Source organism: Chiloscyllium plagiosum, unplaced genomic scaffold, assembly GCF_037043375.1.
Source record: "Chiloscyllium plagiosum isolate Xiang-an unplaced genomic scaffold, Cpla_swu_hap1 HiC_scaffold_14, whole genome shotgun sequence".
NCBI lineage: Eukaryota > Metazoa > Chordata > Chondrichthyes > Orectolobiformes > Hemiscylliidae > Chiloscyllium > Chiloscyllium plagiosum.
The window spans coordinates 74,694,069-74,714,704 of NW_028270152.1; the positions used below are offsets into that span (position 1 = coordinate 74,694,069).

The 20,636-nt window shown below is 41.9% G+C and overlaps 1 protein-coding gene across 3 annotated transcripts in view; it reads right to left on the minus strand.

Moving 5' to 3' along the window:
- The window catches only part of rnf123 (ring finger protein 123), a 390,439-nt gene that overhangs the window by 46,185 nt on the left and 323,618 nt on the right, over positions 1 to 20,636 (minus strand). For all 3 annotated transcript variants that reach the window (XM_087994538.1, XM_087994539.1, XM_087994537.1), the window contains exon 36: positions 92 to 234. In XM_087994538.1, coding sequence (XP_087850664.1) covers positions 92 to 234 — 143 coding nt within the window. The remainder of the gene's footprint in view (positions 1 to 91; positions 235 to 20,636) is intronic.

The window sequence follows — 20,636 nt, forward strand, 5'->3', positions numbered from 1 at the left end:
CCAGCAAGTGCAAATATATGATGCAGAAGTTCCTACTCTGCAATAGGTCAGATTGTCAGTCCGAGCTCAATTCCAATGTCACTGTACTCACATGCTTGGAGGGAGAAATGCTTCTTTTCCGCTGATGGCGGTGCTGCTCCCAGGGCTACGAGCTCATTTTCTCCAAGCAGATACTGTATTGACCTCAGTTGGAAGCAGGGGTCAGCCAGGAGGACGGCTGTTGCTCTTTGGATGCTGAAAAAGAACGAGAGATGAAACATTAGAGGAGACTTTGAGCTGAGATCCTGGCAGGAACTGATGCCATTAATCCAGGCAAATGAGTCAGTCTGCCGAAGAGCTGAAATAATATGGAACACGATGATTGTCGAATAAAGGGAAGGAAAGAAGGTCAGGTGGATCGGCTGCACTTGCATATAATGCGTTACCAGAAATTACTTAATGATCAGTACAGTGGGTTCAAGTGAAAATATAAATAGGTTCCAAGGACAGTTAACCTTACTTCTGGAGAAAGGAAAGACTGAAAGATAAACAAGTGATATTGATTAACTTATCTAATAACAAAAACAATGACTCAATATCTGTGATGCCTGAACTGGAGGGGCACCAGGACCGATGCAGCGCTTTCCAGCCACTTGTACATTCCAAATCACAAAGGTTAAAGGCAGCCTATAGAAATGGTTTGTTCTAAAATCTCCACAGTGAAAGGACCCACTGGCTGTGTCTGTGACTCCTCACGGTGAGAATGTCCCCTCGGCTGTGTCCGTGACTCCTCACGGTGAGAATGTCCCCTCGGCTGTGTCTGTGACTCCTCACGGTGAGAATGTCCCCTCGGCTGTGTCCGTGACTCCTCACGGTGAGAATGTCCCCTCGGCTGTGTCTGTGACTCCTCACGGTGAGAAGGCCTCCCGGCTGTGTCCGTGAATGTTCACGGTGAGATGATCCCCCAGCTGTGTCTGTGACTCCTCACGGTGAGAGGATCTCCCGGCTGTGTCCGTGACTCCTCACGGTGAGTGGGCCCCCTGGCTGTGTCCGTGACTCTTCCTTGGGAGGGAGATTTTGAAAACTTTGGAGTCTCTTTCACAATGAGTTACTGATATTACTCATGGAGCCAAACAGGAGCCAAAGAGAAGCTGGAAGCTTCTACTCCTAGGGACTGGAAGAAAATAAAGCATCTGGAGTTATTTCATAGGGCTTGATGCATCATTGCATGGATAACCCTACCTCCTAGTAACTTTCTCTAATTGGAGAAAAACAAGCAACATAGCATGAAGTCTGCTGACAGGAACCGTTGAAATAGATTGGCTGCAAATGATCAAGGTATTTGCAAAAATTGGGCAGTTTAGTCTCCTATTCTGCTTTCTTAAATGTCAGTGCTCACTGAAACAATGATATAACCTGATGACTTGCAATTCTGATATTATAAGCTATGACTCTGGCAGTGTAGTGGTTTGTAAGCTCTCAATGGGCAGTGGCAAATCTGTAAAAACAGTGCCATCAACGCAGAATGTCTTGGCATTTATGGACTACCTGTGACATTGTGACAGGTTAACAAGTTGGATGGAGGGCTGTTTCAAATGTCAATATGTTATATTACATGATATTTAACAGAATGTGCTTTGTAGGAACAAACCAAAACGAAGTCCAGTCATTACAAACAGGCACTCAGATGCATTTGCCCATGACAGCATTGATGCAAGTGATCACTGCAGAATTTCTGCTGACCAATATCCTTGAAACCATATTATCATCAAACCAGAGGATCAATCCTGGTTCAATAACGACTGTAGGACAGCACATCTGAACAGTACCCCAGATGTGCCTAAAAATGAGATGCAAAACAGGTGAGCTCTCACACAGAACCATGGCAGCAAAATGCTATGTAAGAACTAAGCAATCATAAAGAATGCAACAATTCAAAGCTCTACAAGGCTACCACAACCAGTTGCAGATGATGGTGGACAATTAAGCAAAGGGAGGAGAAAACTTGGTAAATATCAATATCCTTAAGAATACTAGACCCTAGATGGAGTTCAAAAGACAAGGCTAAAGCATTTGCAACTATCTTCAGCTAATAGTGTCAAGCTAACAATCCATCTTCGTCTTTTTTGAAGTCCCTAACATCACAGGAAATAGTCTTCACTCCAACTGATATCAACAAAAAGCTGACAGCACTGTAAAGAGTGAAAGATCAGTGATAATAACACTGGACTAGTAATCCTGATCATCACACTGATGCTCTGGGAGGCTGGTGAAATTTAAGCTCAATTAATAAAATGAATTGAAAGCTAGTCTGCCTTTTATTCTTTAAAGGGATATACACGTCTAGCAAGATGAGTATTTGTTGTTCGTGCCTAACTGCCTTTGAATAAGGACCATTTCAAAGGTAGTTAATAATCACCCATATTGCTGTGGGTCTGGAGTTACATATGGGCAAAGGTCTTAGTAACGGTGACCATAAAACTTCTCATCACGGATTGTGGTAAGTACCCATCTGATTTAGTAATGACTATTAGGCAAGAAAATCTGCCAACCTTACCCAGTCTGACCTACATGTGACTTTAGATCCACAGAAACTTGGTTGACAATTGATGGCCCTCTGACATGGTCTAGCAAGCCACTCAATTCATGGGTTATTAAGAATGGGCAACAGACTGCCTTGCCAACAATGCTCACATCCATGAAAGAATAAACGAATGATCATACAAAATAGGCTAAATGCCCTTACAATATCCTGACTCTAGTGTTAAAGATTCTAGAACTTGCCGAGCCCCTAGTCAAGCTGATTCAGTGCAGCCACAACACTGGTATCTACGTGACAATACAGAAAACTACCCAGGTTTGTCCTGTACACAAAAAACAGGACAAATTGAATCTGGCCAGTATCTGCCCCACCAGTCAATTCTTGATCATCAGTACAGTGATGAAAGGTGTCAGCAGCACTCACCCACCAATAACCTGCTCACCGATGCTCAATTTGGAATATGCCAACATCACCCAGCTCTTGACAACATTACAGTCTTCAGTCATACATGGACAAAAAAGCTGAATTCCAGAGGTGAGCTGAGAATGATGGGCCTGGACATCAAGGTCACATTTGATCATATCAAAGAGCTCCAGCAAAATTGAAGTTGATGGAAGTTGGTGGTGAGGGGAGACCTCTCCACTGAATTAGAGTCACACTGAGCACAAGGTTGTGGCTGTAGAGGTCAATCACCTCAGTCCCAGAAGCTAGGGTTCCAGGTAGCAGTTTCCTAGGCCACACCCTCAACAGCTGCTTTATCCATGACTTCCCCATTTTTTGTGGGATATTGGCGGATGGTTCCACAATGCTCAGCATCATTCACAACTCCTCAGATCTGGTACTAGACCATGTCCACATGCAGTGAGATTGGATAACACTCAGGCACAGGCTGATAAAGTGGTAACTAACATATGTGCCAAGCAAGTGTTTGCAATGAGAGAAAACGAAACCATTTACTCTAGTCATTCAAGAGAATTACCTTTACTGAATCCCCTACTATCAACATCTTGGGAGATACCATCGACCAGAAACTGAACTGGACGAGCAATACTCTGACCACAAAAGCAATTCAGAAATCGGGGATTCCATGGGAATTAACTCATCTCCTGTCCACCATATACTCGGACACAGGTCTCAAGAGTATTATGGAATACTCCAACTTTCTTGAATGAATACAGCTTCAACACTCAAGAAACCTGACACCAGGACAAACGTTAATTCTTATACAATGTTCTCTCTTTCAAGTCTGTGGTTTGACATTATTTTTGATCCTTTACATCCTATCATTCACAATATTGATTACATTAGACACCTCAAGTCTGTGGCAAAAGTGAGGACTGCAGATGCTGGAAATCAGAGTTCAGATCTGAGTGGTGCTGGAAAAGCACAGCAGGTCAGGCAGCATCTGAGAAGCAGGAAAATCGATGTTTTGGGCAAAAGCCATTCCTGATGAAGGGCTTTTGCCTGAAACGTCGATTTTCCTGCTTCTCAGATGCTGCCTCACCTCGTCTGTGGCTTGCATTCTCATCAAAAGTAGTTCCCCTGTCCCTTGTTGCATTTTGTGTTAGTTGTCTGTTTGAAAACAACTTTTCCTGCCTTTAATCCCTTTATAAGACCATAAAACATGGGGGTAGAAATTAGGCCTATCAAGTCTGATCCGCCGTTCAATCATGGCTGATAAGTTTCTCAACCCCATTCTCCCGCTTTCTGTAACTCTTGATCCCCTTGACAACCAAGAACCTATCTATTTCTGTCTTAGATATACTCTCTCCCAGGAGACAGCTTGTTGCTTTGACTCCTTCCCAGGAATGGTTAGTTAGCATGCTGCTTTTAATTCCTTTAAAACAGTTTCTCTTGTTCCTTTCATCTGAAGCAACAGTTTATTCCAGACAGATTAATTGCTGATCCTCTCAATCCATGAACAGTTATTAAAGTTCTGAAGTGTACAGAATCACAGCACCATCCAGGACATTGACTGATATTCCATCCACTACCTTCAATATTCACTTCCTCCAAGTCATGCACAATGGCAACAGTGCACACCATCTATAAGATGCACTGCAGCAACGCACCAAAACAGCACCTTTCAAACCTGCAAACTCAAACATCTCGAAGGATAAGGGTAGCAGATACACTGCACCACCTACAAGTCCCCTCCAAACCCCACACCACCCTCATTCAGAACTATTTTGCCATTCCTTCATGTAACTGGGTGAAAATCCTGAAATTGCCTTCTTAACAACACCATGGACACACATACCATGGATTATACTGGTTCAAGAAGGCACTTCACCAGCACCTTATCATTGGCAATTAGAGATGGACAATAAATGCTAGAGGTGACATGACATCCTCATGAATGATTAGTGAAAATAAACTTTTATGTGGAATCATATTGCCATTCCTTCATCGGGCAAAAATTCTGGAACTCCTTTTCATAGTGTGGGTGTACCGACAGCCAATACCTGCAGCAGTTCAAGGAAGTGAGTTACCTGCATCTTCTCCAGACAATCTGGGATGGGCAATACAGTACATACTGGTCCAGCCAGAGATGTGAATGAATTTTGAAATCTTGCAATGTTTTGTGAATTAACTTGCTTAAAGGTGCAGCCTTAAGGTCAATAAAGGATTGTCACTTTTCTGTACAGTGGAAAGGTTTTTATTTAGTTTGATTTTTTTTCCAAAAAATTCCTTCGTGATATTCTGGAGTTAACTTTTGAAACACGAGGTTGCTGCATGAAGCTGACTTGGTCATACATCAGGGGAACCATTAGATACAATGTTATTTGCTAACAGCAAGAACGTAATGCAGATTATATTATATAGCTGCTCAGAAGGACATCAGGTTAAACGTATAGTCCCTTTAAGGCCACAATGTCAAATTAGTATAAAGTTTGATGTCAGTTGGAGCTCAACTTCCATTGGTGTGCAACAAGATGCAGACTGGCAGATTCTTGCAAGTTTCAACACGAGGAAGAAAAAAGGATAAAATTACATATTTTTAAAATTTTCTTTGCTTTCAATGCTTTGACAGTGGACAGACTGATAGACATGTGAGTAGAAATATTGTTGAATCAAGCATAGAATGGAGCCTTCTTAGTGCTTGCTGTGGTATGCCTAGTCCCAGGACAACAGAAACCTGATGCCCTCACAGACCATGTTTAAGGCACAGCCTCCAGTTTCAGAATCCATGCTGTGGACATGATGAAATTTATTTCAGTGAAGCAGCTGCTAAAAATAAAAAGTCAAACAAAATACATGTGGCGACCTTGTAACAGAGAAGGATTTGGAGACAACAGACAGATGGGTCCTTGCCCCAAAGGGATCTGTCACTGAACTGTAAGTCAGACTCCGCATCGCACTAACTAGAAATTAATCAGCTTGTGAATGTTTCATGTTCCATCTGATGTATACAGAAAGCAAAATGTGCGCTTTGGACAACCACGCCTCTTAAGATACATTTCTTTAAGCATTATATTTTCATTGATATGAAAGTATAGAGTTACAGAGGTTTGCATCACAGGAAGCATCTGTGACAGCTTCTAAACATTCCCAAATAATCCCACTGCTCCATTTTCTCCACTTAGTGCTTTCTTTACTTCAAAGATTTATTGAAACAGTGAAGTCAGGATCCTGACACAATGAATTTTAACAACCTCTCAGAATCAAATGTCTGTCTTATAGGAGATCAGCACATTTTGAAGGTCTGAGCTTACTTGCAGTTTGCAGTGACTTAACACGCAACCCTAGCATTCAGAATGATTTACAAAAGGGTTATGTGCATTGTTTAGTAAATGCTTGAGTTTAGTACTCGGTCAGTAAACGTAACAAACATTCAGTTACTTCATTAATGCTCTAAATAATGTTCTCTGCACACACTGGGACCTCAGAATACAATTGTGACTGCTAGTCACATGTTCTTCCAAAAGAATCAATACAATTCTATTCTATTTTCATATTTTTGATTCTTAGCTGTTTGGTTGACGAATCATCATTGTTACCAGTTCTTTGATAACGCCAGATCATCATCAATAGGGTCAGTTTGCTACATCCAAACATTCAGAAATGTGTCTGTGAAATTCCTTGTTGGCTTTGTATCTTCAGTCAAAGTTTTCATTCTCATGTGCTCTGGGTATCCAATGCCACATCCATTTGCTTTGACTGTTCTATTAGCAAAAAATCTCAAGGTAACTTGGGATGTTCGTCTGCTGGATGAAAGCTGTTTTTTCATCATTACATACTGCCACCTACCATCTCCCACCTCTTTTAAATTAATTAACTTTAAAATTAATTAATTAGCTGTGTTGTCAGAACGAGCATTTTGTAATTAACAGCGAATTAAAGCCAAGTGTGGGGGGGGGGGCAGCATTAGTGTAGACCACTTCTTTGTGTTATAGTGTATAGTTTGGGCAAACATTTTAAGACCAAGTTTTCAGACCAGAAACTGTAATCCTCAACCAGCTCTGAGCAGAAACAGGACCAGCTGAACAGTACTGTACGCTTTCAGGGTTTTCTATATTCTTGGCAAAATCAATTAAAAAATATATACTCACTCAGTACTTCATTTCAGTAGAAGATATTAGTAGCTGAAATGTGCAGAAAGCTATGCTCAGAAACATACCCGTATATTTCTTCCACTGCTGTGACTGTGTCCACATGCCTTTCTCATGCAGTTATGCTCATTACTTTTAAATTTGGCAGCTTACAGAGTAAAAGTTAATCCATTGGAAAAGGATTGAATGAGCAAGATTATGAGCAACAACTTGTATCTTAAACCTGCCCACCTGGTCATTGCTTGGGCCTTCTGCAAGACATTGCTTAAAAACAGTGAGCTTTTGAGTCGATGTGTGGCTTGGGATCAGACATTGTTTGATAACGCTCCTCGGAAGTAACTTATAGGCAGTGTATCATGATAAAAGCAACATATAAAATGTAAGTTGAAGTTGTAAAGTCATCTTCAATCTTGAAAGGATGTGCATCCTGTACAACACTCCCCAGATGAAAAGAACAGAATTGAGTGGTAGACACATAGCTCTTGGAAAATGGAGGTGACCCTTCAATGGAGTCCAACATTCCATGAGTACTCCATCTCCTGAAACAGCATTACTAAAGCACCTGGTGCCCTCCTCAGACCCATAGTCTCCCTACCTTGTACACCAACAAACAGACTAGCCAAAGAACTCCACCAAAAACTAAAACACCTAATTGAAAATTCACGCCACTTCATTCACTCCAGTCTGAACACCATCAGACACTAAGATAGAGGACGACGAAATAATGGCCTCCTCTGACGTTACAGCCCTTTTCAGATCAATTAACATCGACCTGACCAAAGAAACACTGGAATCACTACAAACACCAGACAGCACCAACTTCATCAGCAAAGACAACATTCTCAAGCTAGTGGACCTGTGCCTCACCACGCACTTCACAGTCAACAACAAAACCTACAAACAAGTCAATGGAACACCTATGGGATCACCAATACCAGGGCTCATAGCGGAAGCAGTAATGCAGAGACTTGAACAAGCTGCCCTCTCATCTATCCAGCCCACAATTTGGATCCACTATGTAAATGAAACCTTTGTCATCACAAAATGGAACAAATTAGAGGAAACATACAACACAGTCAACAACATCCTGACAGGCATAAAATTCACAAAAGAGGAGAACGACAACAGACTCCCATTCCTAGACATGACAGTTGAACGTACAGTTAACAGAGAGCTTCAAACCAGTGTCTGTCTACAGAAAAACAACACACACGGACCAAATATTTAACTTCAGAAGCAATCAGCCCAACACCCACAAACGGAGCTGCATTAAGACATTATTTCAACGAGCTACATCACGCTGCAGCACCCAAGAACTACAAAAAGCAGAACAAAAATATCTATAAAATGTTGTCAAGAAAAACAGGTACCCAATAAACACAATCCACCGATTCCTCAGAAACAAACCCAAACAGACACAACACAACCAAAAACTATAGCCACATTACCTTACATCATAGACATATCAGAAAAGACTTCCAGACTACTCAGACCCCTTGGCGTCATGGTAGCCTACAAACCTACCAACACACTTATACAGCGATTAATCAACCTAAAGAATCCATGATATACCACCAGCAAAACTAACCATTTACAAGATATCATGCAAGAACTGTTAAAAAACAAACACTACATCGGACAAACTAGCAGGAAACTTGCCACCAGGATACATGAACACCAACTGGGCCACCAAATGACATGACCCACTCTCACTAGTTTCCATACATACTGACAAAGAAGCACAGCACGTTGACTGGGACAACACACACATCCTAGGACAGGCAAAACAAAGACACGCAGGAGAATTCTTAGAGACATGGCATTCTAACCAGAACTCCATCAATAAACATATTGATTTAGATCCTATCCACCTTCCCTTGAAAAATAGAACTGGAAATGACATCACCCACGTTAAGAAACCAAGACCTATAAATAGAGAGGCGAGACATGCCACCGGCGCTTCACCAGAGACTCTCACTGATGATGTTAACCAGTATGGCGACGAAAGGTCTGAAAACAAACCTTCAAGCTCAGCGAGCAAATGACAGATTTATTGAGCTCCAAATCTTCTCAAAAATCACTATTACTAAAGCACGGTAACAAGTCGGAGAGGGATTCCTAATTATGAATCAGGGTGTCAGCTATCAGAACAAATGGGCTACTGAACCACAGTCAAACTCTGAGAGCAATTGTGCCATCCTATTGGGCTGAATCTGAAAGAAAAACCCAAGGATCAGTCAGTGGTTTAGCCAAACCATTAGGCTGCTTTTCAGTAAGAACCCAACAGTGTACAATGCAGCCAATGATTAGTTTCACTACTATGAATTTCTTGAGCCATAGGAAACAAGTTTTCTTCCAGAATTCCAAAGGTGCTGAATATGAAATAGATTTCTAATGAACACCCAAATCTTGAAACCTCTAATCTTAATGAAACAAAAGAACAGTAACCTAAATTAAATAGAACTGAATTTTTTTAGCAGCTTTGTATGTCCAGAGAAAAGGCAACTGAAAATGCTCAGTCTAATACGGCATGACTACAATCAAAGCTTGAGTTCATGAACCCTATTTGTCAAGGCACCTTGCAGAGAGTTAACAGATTTTGTTGAGTCAAGAGGTGAGGCATTCACTGAAGAATTCTCAGTTTCTTACCTGCTTACACATGCTTTATATGGCTGGTCCATTTAAGGTTTTCGTACATAATAATCAAGGATGCTGATGGTAGGATATTCAATGATGGGAATTTAATTGAATAGCAAGGGGAGATGGTTGGATCCACTCTTATTGGATGTCAGCATTTCTGGTATGAGTACGGCATGAATGTCAGTTACATTTATATTGAGAAACCTTTTGCAATAGTTTCACATGGGTGTTTCTGGCTAGACTGGTAATGCACACCCCTAAAATCATCTTTGAGATGTTTGTGGTGAGTTATTTTTTTGAATGATTTAGTTCGCCTTATGACTGTACAACCACAATGCTGACATTGAAGGAACGGTCATATAGCTCCATGTCAGAATAGTGAGGTGTTTCCTCATCTTTCTAGGTGGCAGAGGTTTGGAGGATTTGGCAAGTGAATTACTGAGTGCATCTTGCACAGGATTGACATGTAATCACTGTACATAGTTGGATCAGATTGATGCTTAAAGTGGAGAATGAAGTGTCAATCAAGTGGACTGCTTTGTCCAGGACGGTGTCAAGCTTATTCAATGTTGTCAGGGATGCTCTCCTTAGGCAAATGCAGAATATTTTGTCAGACTTCTGACTTGCACCTTGCAGAGAGTTGACAGATTTTGTTGAGTCAAGAGGTGAGGCATTCACTGAAGAATTCTCAGTCTCTGACCTGCTTACACATGCTTTATATGGCTGGTCCATTTAAGGTTTTCGTTCATAATAATCAAGGATGCTGATGGTGGGATATTCAATGATGGGAATTTCATTGAATAGCAAGGGGAGATGGTTGGATTATTATTGGATGTCAGCATTTCTGGTATGAGTACGACATGAATGTCACTTGCCACTAATCAACTGAAGCCTGAATGCTGTCCATGTCTTGCTGTATATGGACCCGGACTGTTTCCAGTATCTGAGGTGCTGTGAATGGTGCTGAACATTGTCTGGTCTTCAGCACACATCTCCTGTTCTATGTCAGACAGAAGACGGACCTGAAGATGGCTGAGCCTAGAACTCTACACAGATGTCCTGGGGCTAAGAAGCCTGACCTCCAACCACAATAATTAAGCATGACTCCAACTCGTAGAAAGCTTGCCCCCAGATTTTGGCATCTTTGATGCCAACACGAAGGGCAATCACTTGCATCTCAGTTCGGAATTCAGCTCCTTAGCTCAAGATTGACTCTGGCACTAGCCAAACTGAGTCGTATCGAGTAAGTTTTAGTGTGAGAGTGTTGCCTGATAGCACTGTTGACAGCATTTCACGCCACTTTGTTGATTTTGCCTTATTCATTCATGAGACACCAGCATTTATTGTCCATCCCTATTTGTCCTTGAGAAGGTGGTTCAAATCACCTTCTTGAACAACTGTGGTCCATGTATTGTCAGTAGACCCACGGTGCTGTTAGGAAAGAAATCCGGGATTCTGACCACACGAGAATGCTTAAAAATTAGGCGTTTCACCTTTAAGATGGAAATAAGGGCTTTTTCTTCTTGCAGAGTCTTGTTATTCTGTGGAATTCTCTTTCTTAAACATTCATTGAATACATTTAAGTCTGAGTTACACAGGGCGTTGATCAATAACAGAGTCCAGGGTTAGGGGATCAGACAGCAAAGTGAGGCCACAATCAGATCACATATGTTCTTACCGAGTGGCTGAGCAGGACCGAATGGTCCACCTCTGCTCATAATTGTTGCGTGCTTGAAACAGTGAAGCAACGGCAATATATTTTCAAATCAAGATGGCACGAGGCTTGGAGGGGAACTTGCAGGTGGTGGTCTGCCCTTGCGTTTATTGCCCATGTCCCGTTAGAAACTTCCACATGTGCAAACCTGTCAAATTTGGCATAATGAGTTTCTGCAGCAGTACCCATCTCTGCCAATGTGTGTCCAATGTGCAGGTACTGGGCACTTATGGCAATCAATACTGATCGAGAGTAGACTGATGGGGCAGTAACTGGATATATTGGATTTCTTTTGGACTTGCTTTTGTGAACAAGACATATCTGGGCAATTCCTACATTGTAAGGTAGACTGGGGGGCAACATGTTCCAGAATACAAGTTATTGGTACGACTGCCAGGATGCCATCACAGCCCACATCCTTTGTTGTATCCAATGACTTCTGATGTTTCTTGATATCATATGGAGTGAATCAAATTGGCAGAAGGGAGTTTGGCCTTTCTAATGCGGGGACTTCTGGAGGAGACTGAGATGGATTAGCCACTCAGCACGTCTGGGTGAATATGGTTCCAAATGCCTTGCCTCCTGGTCTAATGAATGGACTAATTAGTTTATGAAGTGCTAAATTAAGATTCCAGTGCCAGATCTGGAATGCTAAATAGCTTGCATGAACTAGGATACAAAAGGAACTTCCTTAATGAACGCAATGTAATCAGGTCATCATTGTATATACAGTACTGAGCGAAGAGCAGAGGAATATGAAGAGTAGGCTATTCAGCCCCTCAAGTCTGCAATAGTGTTCAATAAGATGATAGCTGATCTGATTGTGGCCTAGGCTTCTCTTTCCTTCCTGCCTCTTAACCCTCGTCTCTCTCATTGATCAAGAACCTGTGCAACTCAAACTTCAATACATTTAATGACTAAATCTCCAATGCTCGCTTGCAAAGAGAATTCCAAGAAATAATAATTCTCTAACAGAAGACATTTCTCCTCACTGGAGTGTTAAATGGAAGGCTCCCTTCTTTTAAACTATTCCCCCTAGTTCTAGGCTTTCCCCAAAGGAGAACATTTCCTCAGAATTTACCCTGTCAAGTTTCTTCAGAATTTTAATAAGATCATCTCTCATTTTTCCAAACTTCAATGACCATAGTGTATTCAATTTTCCTCATAAGACAATCTTTTCATAACATAATCAACCTAATGAACTTCTCTGAACTGCTTGCAATGTAGGTATATCATTCAACTGAGGAGACCAAAATTGTACACTGTACTCCAGGTACAATCCCTCATTAAGTAATATAGTTGGAGCAAGACTTCTCTTATTTCCCTTGCAATAATGCCTCAGAAATCTGATACCCTCCCTCTTACACCAGTTTTCCAGCAATGTGTTCAATCCTTCTGTTCTTATGTGCACTAGTACATGGTGCTGGAAGATCCTAGCATTGGTATTGTTGAGGTCCTGCTTTTTAATGTTCTCCCCAAGTCCCTGATTTCTAATTTCAGGACTTCATCTATCTTCCTTACAATGTGATTATGTACGACTATGGACCACAACTTCTAGCTGATCTCCCCACACCAGAAGGATGTCCTGTAGCTGCTCTATGACATCCTTGACCCTTGGCTCCAGGGAGGCAACACCCCACCCTAGTGTCACATTTCATGCAATAGAAATATCCCTCTGATCATCTGACTGTGGAAATCCTTATCACTTTTGCCCTTGCACTCTTCTTTCTCTATCCCTCATATAGTTGAGATGCGCTTAGCACCACAGATTTACCTCTGGGCTGTGCTCTCTCTGAGGAACCATTGCTTTCACTAGTTTCCAAATTGGAAAGCCAATAGGCAAGCAACAAAGACTCAGGGGACCTCTGCATACCTATGTGCTTTCTTAGACTGCTGCCTAGTTAGCCATTCCCCATCTACTGTACCCTTCAGATCTGTGGTGCGACCACCTCCCTATCTTTGCTATCTACATGGTGCTATGTCTTATGGATGCACAACTGCTCTTTTGGCTAGTCCCGTTTCCCTATAGCCCCACCATATTTTGATGTTTAGGTGCTTAACAAATACCCTCTTGAAACAGAATCTGCCTCCAACACCCTCAAAGATGGTGCATTCCAGATCTTAACCACTCAACATGTTAAAAAGTTCTTTCTCATATTACCTTTAATTCTTTTGCCAAACACATTAAATTGGTGTTATCTGGTTCTTAAGTTTTCCACTAAAGGCAACAACTTCCCCCCAATTACAATATCGAGAAAAACTCCTCTCACCCTTCTTTTCCCATCAACCATGGCTTCTCCAATCTATCCATGTAACTGAGACGCGTCACTATTGCTAAGTATCGTTATTGGACCCTCTTTGAAGGCTTCAATTTCTTTCTGAAGTGTTGTGCCCTGAAATAATGGTCAACCAACATTGTAGAAGGGTTTAAAAGTATGAAAATGATAGTTAGTAAGAAAGAATAAAGACAGGTTAATATTTCAGGTTTAATCCTTTAGATTCAACATCTATCGTTTCTACTTCGCAGGAACATACGGAACAGGAAATGAATGTTTTCAATGCCGTATCACCATCTACCGTAATAATCTTTGATTCCCTTGCATAAAAGGAATCTATCCACTTCCATTTTCAAAGTATTCACTGTTCCTGCATCCACTGCCTTCTGAGGTACGAGAGTGTTCCAAAGTCACACAACCCTATGAGAAAAAAAATTCTCCTTGTCTCTGTTCTGAGTTCATCTTAGTATTGGACTGACCAACAAGAGGAAATTTCTTTTCCATGTCAATTTTGTCAAGACCTTTGAGGATCTTATACATTTCAACTGAGCTACCTTTCATTTTTGTCAACTCCAGTGTAAACAAGGCCAGCCTGTCCAACTTATCTTCATAACAGAACACATTCCACCTATCCGTTCAGTAAACCTCCTCTGAACCATGTCAAATGCATTAACATTTGAGAGAGAGAGAGAGAGAGAGAGAGAGAGAGAGAGAGAGAGAGAGAGAGACCACTTGGAGGAAGCATTGAGTTTGGCTGCAAAAGGGTACAAACCCATTGGACAAAGCTCACCTTCACCTAACTTCTGATCTGCTGTTTGAAGTGTGGATGAAAATTGAATTGGATGGTGGAATGGATCCATTAAAACTGTCTGGTTTGGACCTTCATGCTGAAAGACCATGACACAGGGCTGCAAGAATAAAATGTGAGGGACTAAATGTGATTACAGTCATTTCTGACTGAGTGGCTAAAGGATTGCTCAGCTCACAAAAAGGAGCTCACTGCTGTTTCCAGAATAAGGAACAATCTCTGCATTTTATAGAGATAGTGCTTTGCATTTGTAGGTGCACCAGAAGTGCAGTAATGAAGAGCTCAGTGACAATCCACTGCACTTTCTAAACTATGCAATTTAATCCAGAGGTAAAATAAAACTGACAAGTCATTGTGAAACAAAGTGCTGGAAAAACTCAGGAGGGTCTGGTTGTGTCTGTGGAGAGAAAACATAATTAACATTTCAGGTCCGGTGACCCTTCTTCAGACCCTGGTTCAGATTTCCAACATCCACAGTTCTTTGTTTTACTTTATGACAAGTTATTGTGTAATGCTCTTCGTTTTCACATGCAAGAATTTTCTGAGAACAGGTTAGAATCGAACTGCATCAAAAGTACCCACAGGAGGAAAAGTTAAGAATAAGTAATTCAATGATTATTTAAAATCTTGATTAGTTTGACGACAGGAATTCTTGGCCTACAGAATAATCAGCAATTCCATTTTTGCAGCGAGTCATTGCCATTTGGCTTGCTGAGTAAACAACATCCCTGCATACTAGCTAATCCTTGTGTAGTACAAAAAGAATTCTAGAATTTTAGGAACAGGAAAAAGCTTTCAACTTATCCATTTTTGTCTGAATACAATTTAACCTATTAACATCTTGAATGTCTTGGATGTCTTGAAATGGTTAAAGGTGGATAAATCCCCAGGACCTGATCAGGTGTGCCCGAGAACTCTGTGGGAAGCTAGAGAAGTGATTGCTGGGCCACTTGCTGAGATATTTGTATCATCGATAGTCACAGGTGAGGTGCCAGAAGACTGGAGGTTGGCAAATGTGGTGCCACTGTTTAAGAAGTGCGGTAAAGACAAGCCAGAGAACTATAGACTGGTGAGCCTGACCTCAGTGGTGGGCAAGTTATTGGAGGGAATCCTGAGGGACAGGATGTATATGTATTTGGAAAGGCAAGGACTGAGTCGGGATAGTCAACATGGCTTTGTGTGTGGGCAATCATGTCTCACAAACTTGATTGAGTTTTTTGAAGAAGTAACAAAGAAGATTGATGAGGGCAGAGCAGTAGATGTGATCTATATGGACTTCAGTAAGGCGTTTGACAAGGTTCCCCATGGGAGACGGATCAGCAAGGTTAGATCTCACGGAATACAGGGAGAACTCGCCATTTGGATACAGAACTGGCTCAAAGGTAGAAGACAGAGGTTGGTGGTGGAGGATTGTTTTTCAGACTGGAGGCCTGTGACCAGTGGAGTGTCATAAGGATCGGTGCTGGGTCCTCTATTTTTTGGCATTTACATAAATGATTTGGATGCGAGCATAAGAGGTACAGTTAGTAAGTTTGCAGATGACACCAAAATTGGAGGTGTAGTGGACAGCGAAGAGAATTACCTCAGATTACAACAGCATCTGGACCAGATGGGCCAATGGGCAGAGAAGTGGCAGATGGAGTTTAATTCAGCTAAATGCGAGGTGCTGCATTTTGGGAAAGCAAATCTTAACAGGACTTATTCACTTAATGGTAAGGTCCTAGGGAGTGTTGCTGAACAAAGAGACCTTGGAGTGCAGGTTCATAGCTCCTTGAAAGTGGAGTCGCAGGTAGATAGGATAGTGAAGAAGGTGTTTGGTATGCTTTCCTTTATTGGTCAGAGTATTGAGTACAGGAGTTGGCAGGTCATGTTGCGGCTATACAGGACATTGGTTAGGCCACTGTTGGAATACTGCGTGCAATTCTGGTCTCCTTCCTATTGGAAGGATGTTGTGAAACTTGAAAGGATTCAGAAAAGGTTTACAAGGATGTTGCCAGGGTTGGAGGATTTGAGCTATAGGGAGCTATAGGCTGGGGCTGTTTTCCCTGGAACGTCAGAGGCTGAGGGGTGACCTAATAGAGATTTACAAAATTATGAGGGGCATGGATAGGATAAATAGACAAAGTCTTTTCCCTGGGATCAGGGAGTTCAGAACTAGAGGGCATTGGTTTAGGGTGAGAGGGGAAAGATATAAAAGAGACCTAAGGGGCAACTTTTTCATGCAGAGGGTGGTACGTGTATGGAGTGAGCTGGCAGACGATTGCAACATTTAAGAGACATTTGGATGGATTTCTGAGTAGGAAGGGTTTGGAGGGATATGGGCCGGGTGCTGGCAGGTGGGACTGGATTGGGTTGAGATATCTGGTTGGCGTGGACAGGTTGGACCGAAGGGTCTGTTTCCGTGCTGTACATCTCGATGACTCTAGGACATCAACACATTAATTTCTTTCCTGTTTGGTACTGGAACATTTGGGTCAGGTGGTAGAAACATAGAGATTCCAAGAGTGATATTTACAAGTCAAACTACATCCTGCAGAAGGGAAAGTGTTGTATTTATGTCGCCCTTTGCATGATCTCAAGACATTGCAAAGCACCTTACAGTCAAGTCAAATATTGTTAAAGTTACTGTTGTAGTGTCAGAAACACAGCAGGAAATTCTTTGTAAGGAACAATGTGATAGTGACCAGAAATCTGTTTCAGTGATGCTAGTTTAGGAATCGAGGGAGAATTTGCCAGTTCTCCTTCCAAATAATGCCATGGGATCTTTCTCACTTGAGAGGGCACGTACTGGGTCTCTGTTTCACATCATCTGAAACCGACTGACCCGAGAGACTCAGCTTTGATTATGTATTTAAATCTCTCAAGACTTGGATCCATAACCTTTTTTTAATCAGAGACCACTGACCCAGACCACCATCTAGAACACTCAAAATGCTCATTGCTCAAAATGATGTGCGTCCACTCTCCAAGCCCACACGGATATCCCAAAAATTTAAACTCAATGAATTTAGGCATAGATTCATAGAGCTAAGATTAGAGTCAGAGATTCCCAAGTGTATTCAGGATGTTGTTGAAACTCTGCCAGGTAAAACCATGCTGTTTTCCAGTGCAGGCTATTGATAGCTTTGTTTGTGCTACATGTTCAGAGTGGACTCCACTACCGGTTTCGGCATTGGGTTACACAGTTATCTAGAGCTAAGTAAAAAAAAAAAAATCAATCTTCAGTGACAGGTCTACTGCTCCAGGCTCTATCAGCAAACCATGCTTAATCTGCCAAACATAAACAGCAGCTTCAAATACAGCAGATATGTCATATAAAAGTGTCAGTTCACCTTGTCACAATGCATGGACTAGAGTCCAAACCTCCATTACCAGACATTCATTTTAGAGGCAGGTCAGCACAGAGATGGCACTCGCCTGTCCACCCACAAATAAGTTGGTCTATTAGGTACATTCGCCTGTCACCTCCTACCAAGACCCTAAAGTCTTTCGTCCAAATCCAGCCCTGCTCATCATCCAACTCATCTTCCTTAATCATTTGTGGTCGACATCAGAAAGTCTCTACTTCTATTCGCTGACATCATTCCTGAAAACCATCAATATCCTTTCCTCAAACAGCTTTCTTAAACAGCTCCACCTTCTCCAATCCCATCTTAAATCTTCCACTTCTTTTCAAAGTGTTAGAATTAGCTCGCTTCATCAGAGGGTTGGCACAGTTTCTTTCCTCTTTATGTATCATTCAATTTCTGGCACAGAACCACAGGTGGTATTGGCACCAGAGTGGATCCAAATCACTCAAATTATATTCGGGCTCAATGGGTTAAAATATGATGGCAGTTTGAAAATCTCTATAAGATTTAGCTCTTTGAGAAGATTAATTGATATCTTTAAAATCATACTGTTTATAGGGTAGACAGAGGAAATTATTTCCCCTATTCCTGGACTTCAGAATAGGGCACGTGGAAAACACAATCCTAAATATAGAGCTAGGATATTCAAAAATGAAACCAGGAAGCAATTTTGATATAAAGTTGTGAAAACCTGGAATTCTTTTTCCCCAAAATGCTACTGCTACCAGCAGTCAACCGGAAATCTCAAGTCAGAGATTTCTACATTCTTATTGCACAAGGCTATCAAGGGATATGGAGCAAAGGCTGGTATTTCAGGTACAGATTTGCACTGGTCTACAGCAGAACAGCACCAAGGGGCTGAATGGCCCGCTCCTGCATTGTTAGTATCTCCATTACTGCTGTCCCCATTAATGACCTTGTCCTGTTCTAAATATCTACCACTGACAGTCAACATATCTGGCACCATTCCCTCCTCGTTCCATGTTTGCCTGTTGCAAAATTGTCATTTCCTATTTTTCAGTGGGTTCCTGGCAATTGCTTCTGTGGTATCCAGATCCCCCTTGCTCCCTTTCAGATATCACTGAGACCCTTGAGTTTTCCCTGTATTGATTTCAAGGGCACAGCCTTTTTAAATATTATGTCCTAACTCATTGACCCTCTGTATCTCAAAATGCCTGTTCTCACCCTTTCTTCCTCTATGAGAAAGTGAGGACTGCAGATGCTGGAGATCAGAGCTGAAAATATGTTGCTGGAAAAGCACAGCAGGTCAGGCAGCATCCAAGGAGCAGGAGTTTTAGGAGAAAGATTCCTGAAGGGCTCATGCCCGAAACATCTATTCTCCTGCTCCTTGGATGCTGCCTGACCTGCTGCGCTTCTCCAGCAACACATTTGCAGCTTTCTTCCTTTATACCTACTACTTTTGCTGCTAAAGTCCTCCCAAAGTCAACCCCCCTCCTTTTTTGTTTTGGATGCAGTGCACTGACTTCCTTCTCCTTCTCAGTCAGTGTGGCAAGGGGAGTACTTTCGTCTGAGGCACAAGATTGTTGGTCCAAATTCCATTCCAGAAACTTAGACCACAACTTAGGCTGACACTCCAGTGGCAGAAGTGGATACTGCAGTTGCTGGAGATTAGAGTCAAGATTAGTGTGGTGCTGGAAAAGCACAGCAGGTCAGGCAGCATCTGAAGGGCAAGAGCCCTTCATTCCTGATTAAGGGCTTTTGCCCGAAATGTCGATTTTCCTGCTCCTTGGATGCTGCCTGACCTGCTCTGCTTTTCCAGCACCACACTAATCTTGACACTCCAGTAGACTACCAAGGACGCTCTGCACTGTCCCAGGTGTCTACGTTTGGATAGGAAGCTAAACAGGCACTTCATCTGTCTCTTCAATACTGGAAAGGTGCCATGATGCTATGTTGAGGAGGAGAAGGGAGCTCTACTTTGTTTCCAGGTCAACATTTATCCTTTACTGAAAATATGTTGCTGGAAAAGCGCAGCAGGTCAGGCAGCATCCAGGAAACAGGAGAATCGACGTTTCGGGCATAAGCCCTTCTTCAGGAACATTTATCCTTTGCCCAACAATACTCAAACCAGATTATCTGGTCATTTCAGGATTGCTGAACGTGGGATTCTGCTGTCCACAATTTGAGACATTTCCAACATTACAAGAGTTACAACATATCGTAAAATATTTCACTGCTAATGAAGTACTTTGGGATGCCGCAGTTCATGAAACAAGTTATATAAATGTATGTGGTTTTTTTCATGTGTCGAGTTTGTGAGATTTTCATTCAGGAGGACTGAATTAATTTCTTTCATTTCATTGCTACTGTGGGAAAACCTGCCTGCAATAAACAAACAGCTGTCAGAAACCATAGTGCAGGTGGTGTTGGTGGGGAGGGGATTGTAGGAAGGGGCACCTTGGATTTCTAAACAAGCTCCCAATACAGTACAAGTCTCAAGTGATGCCTGCAGTGTGCCAATGGCATCAGACAGCTTAGTCGCCAAGTGCATCATAAATAAATCTGAAGTATGTTCAGGCAACAGGCCGAGATTGCTTCACACTTCCGGACAACAAAAGATACAGACAGAATCTGAGCAGCTAGGAGACACTATGTTGGTTAAGATAAGCAGCACCAGCTGAAAGGAAGTGCCTCAAAAATATGTGGCTAGATTCAATTATAGTTTTAAGTAAGTTAAGCTTGTCATTTGACTAAATGGAGCTGCCAACAATTGCAATCCTGATGACGTTCATAAAAACGTTAGGTTTTCCGAT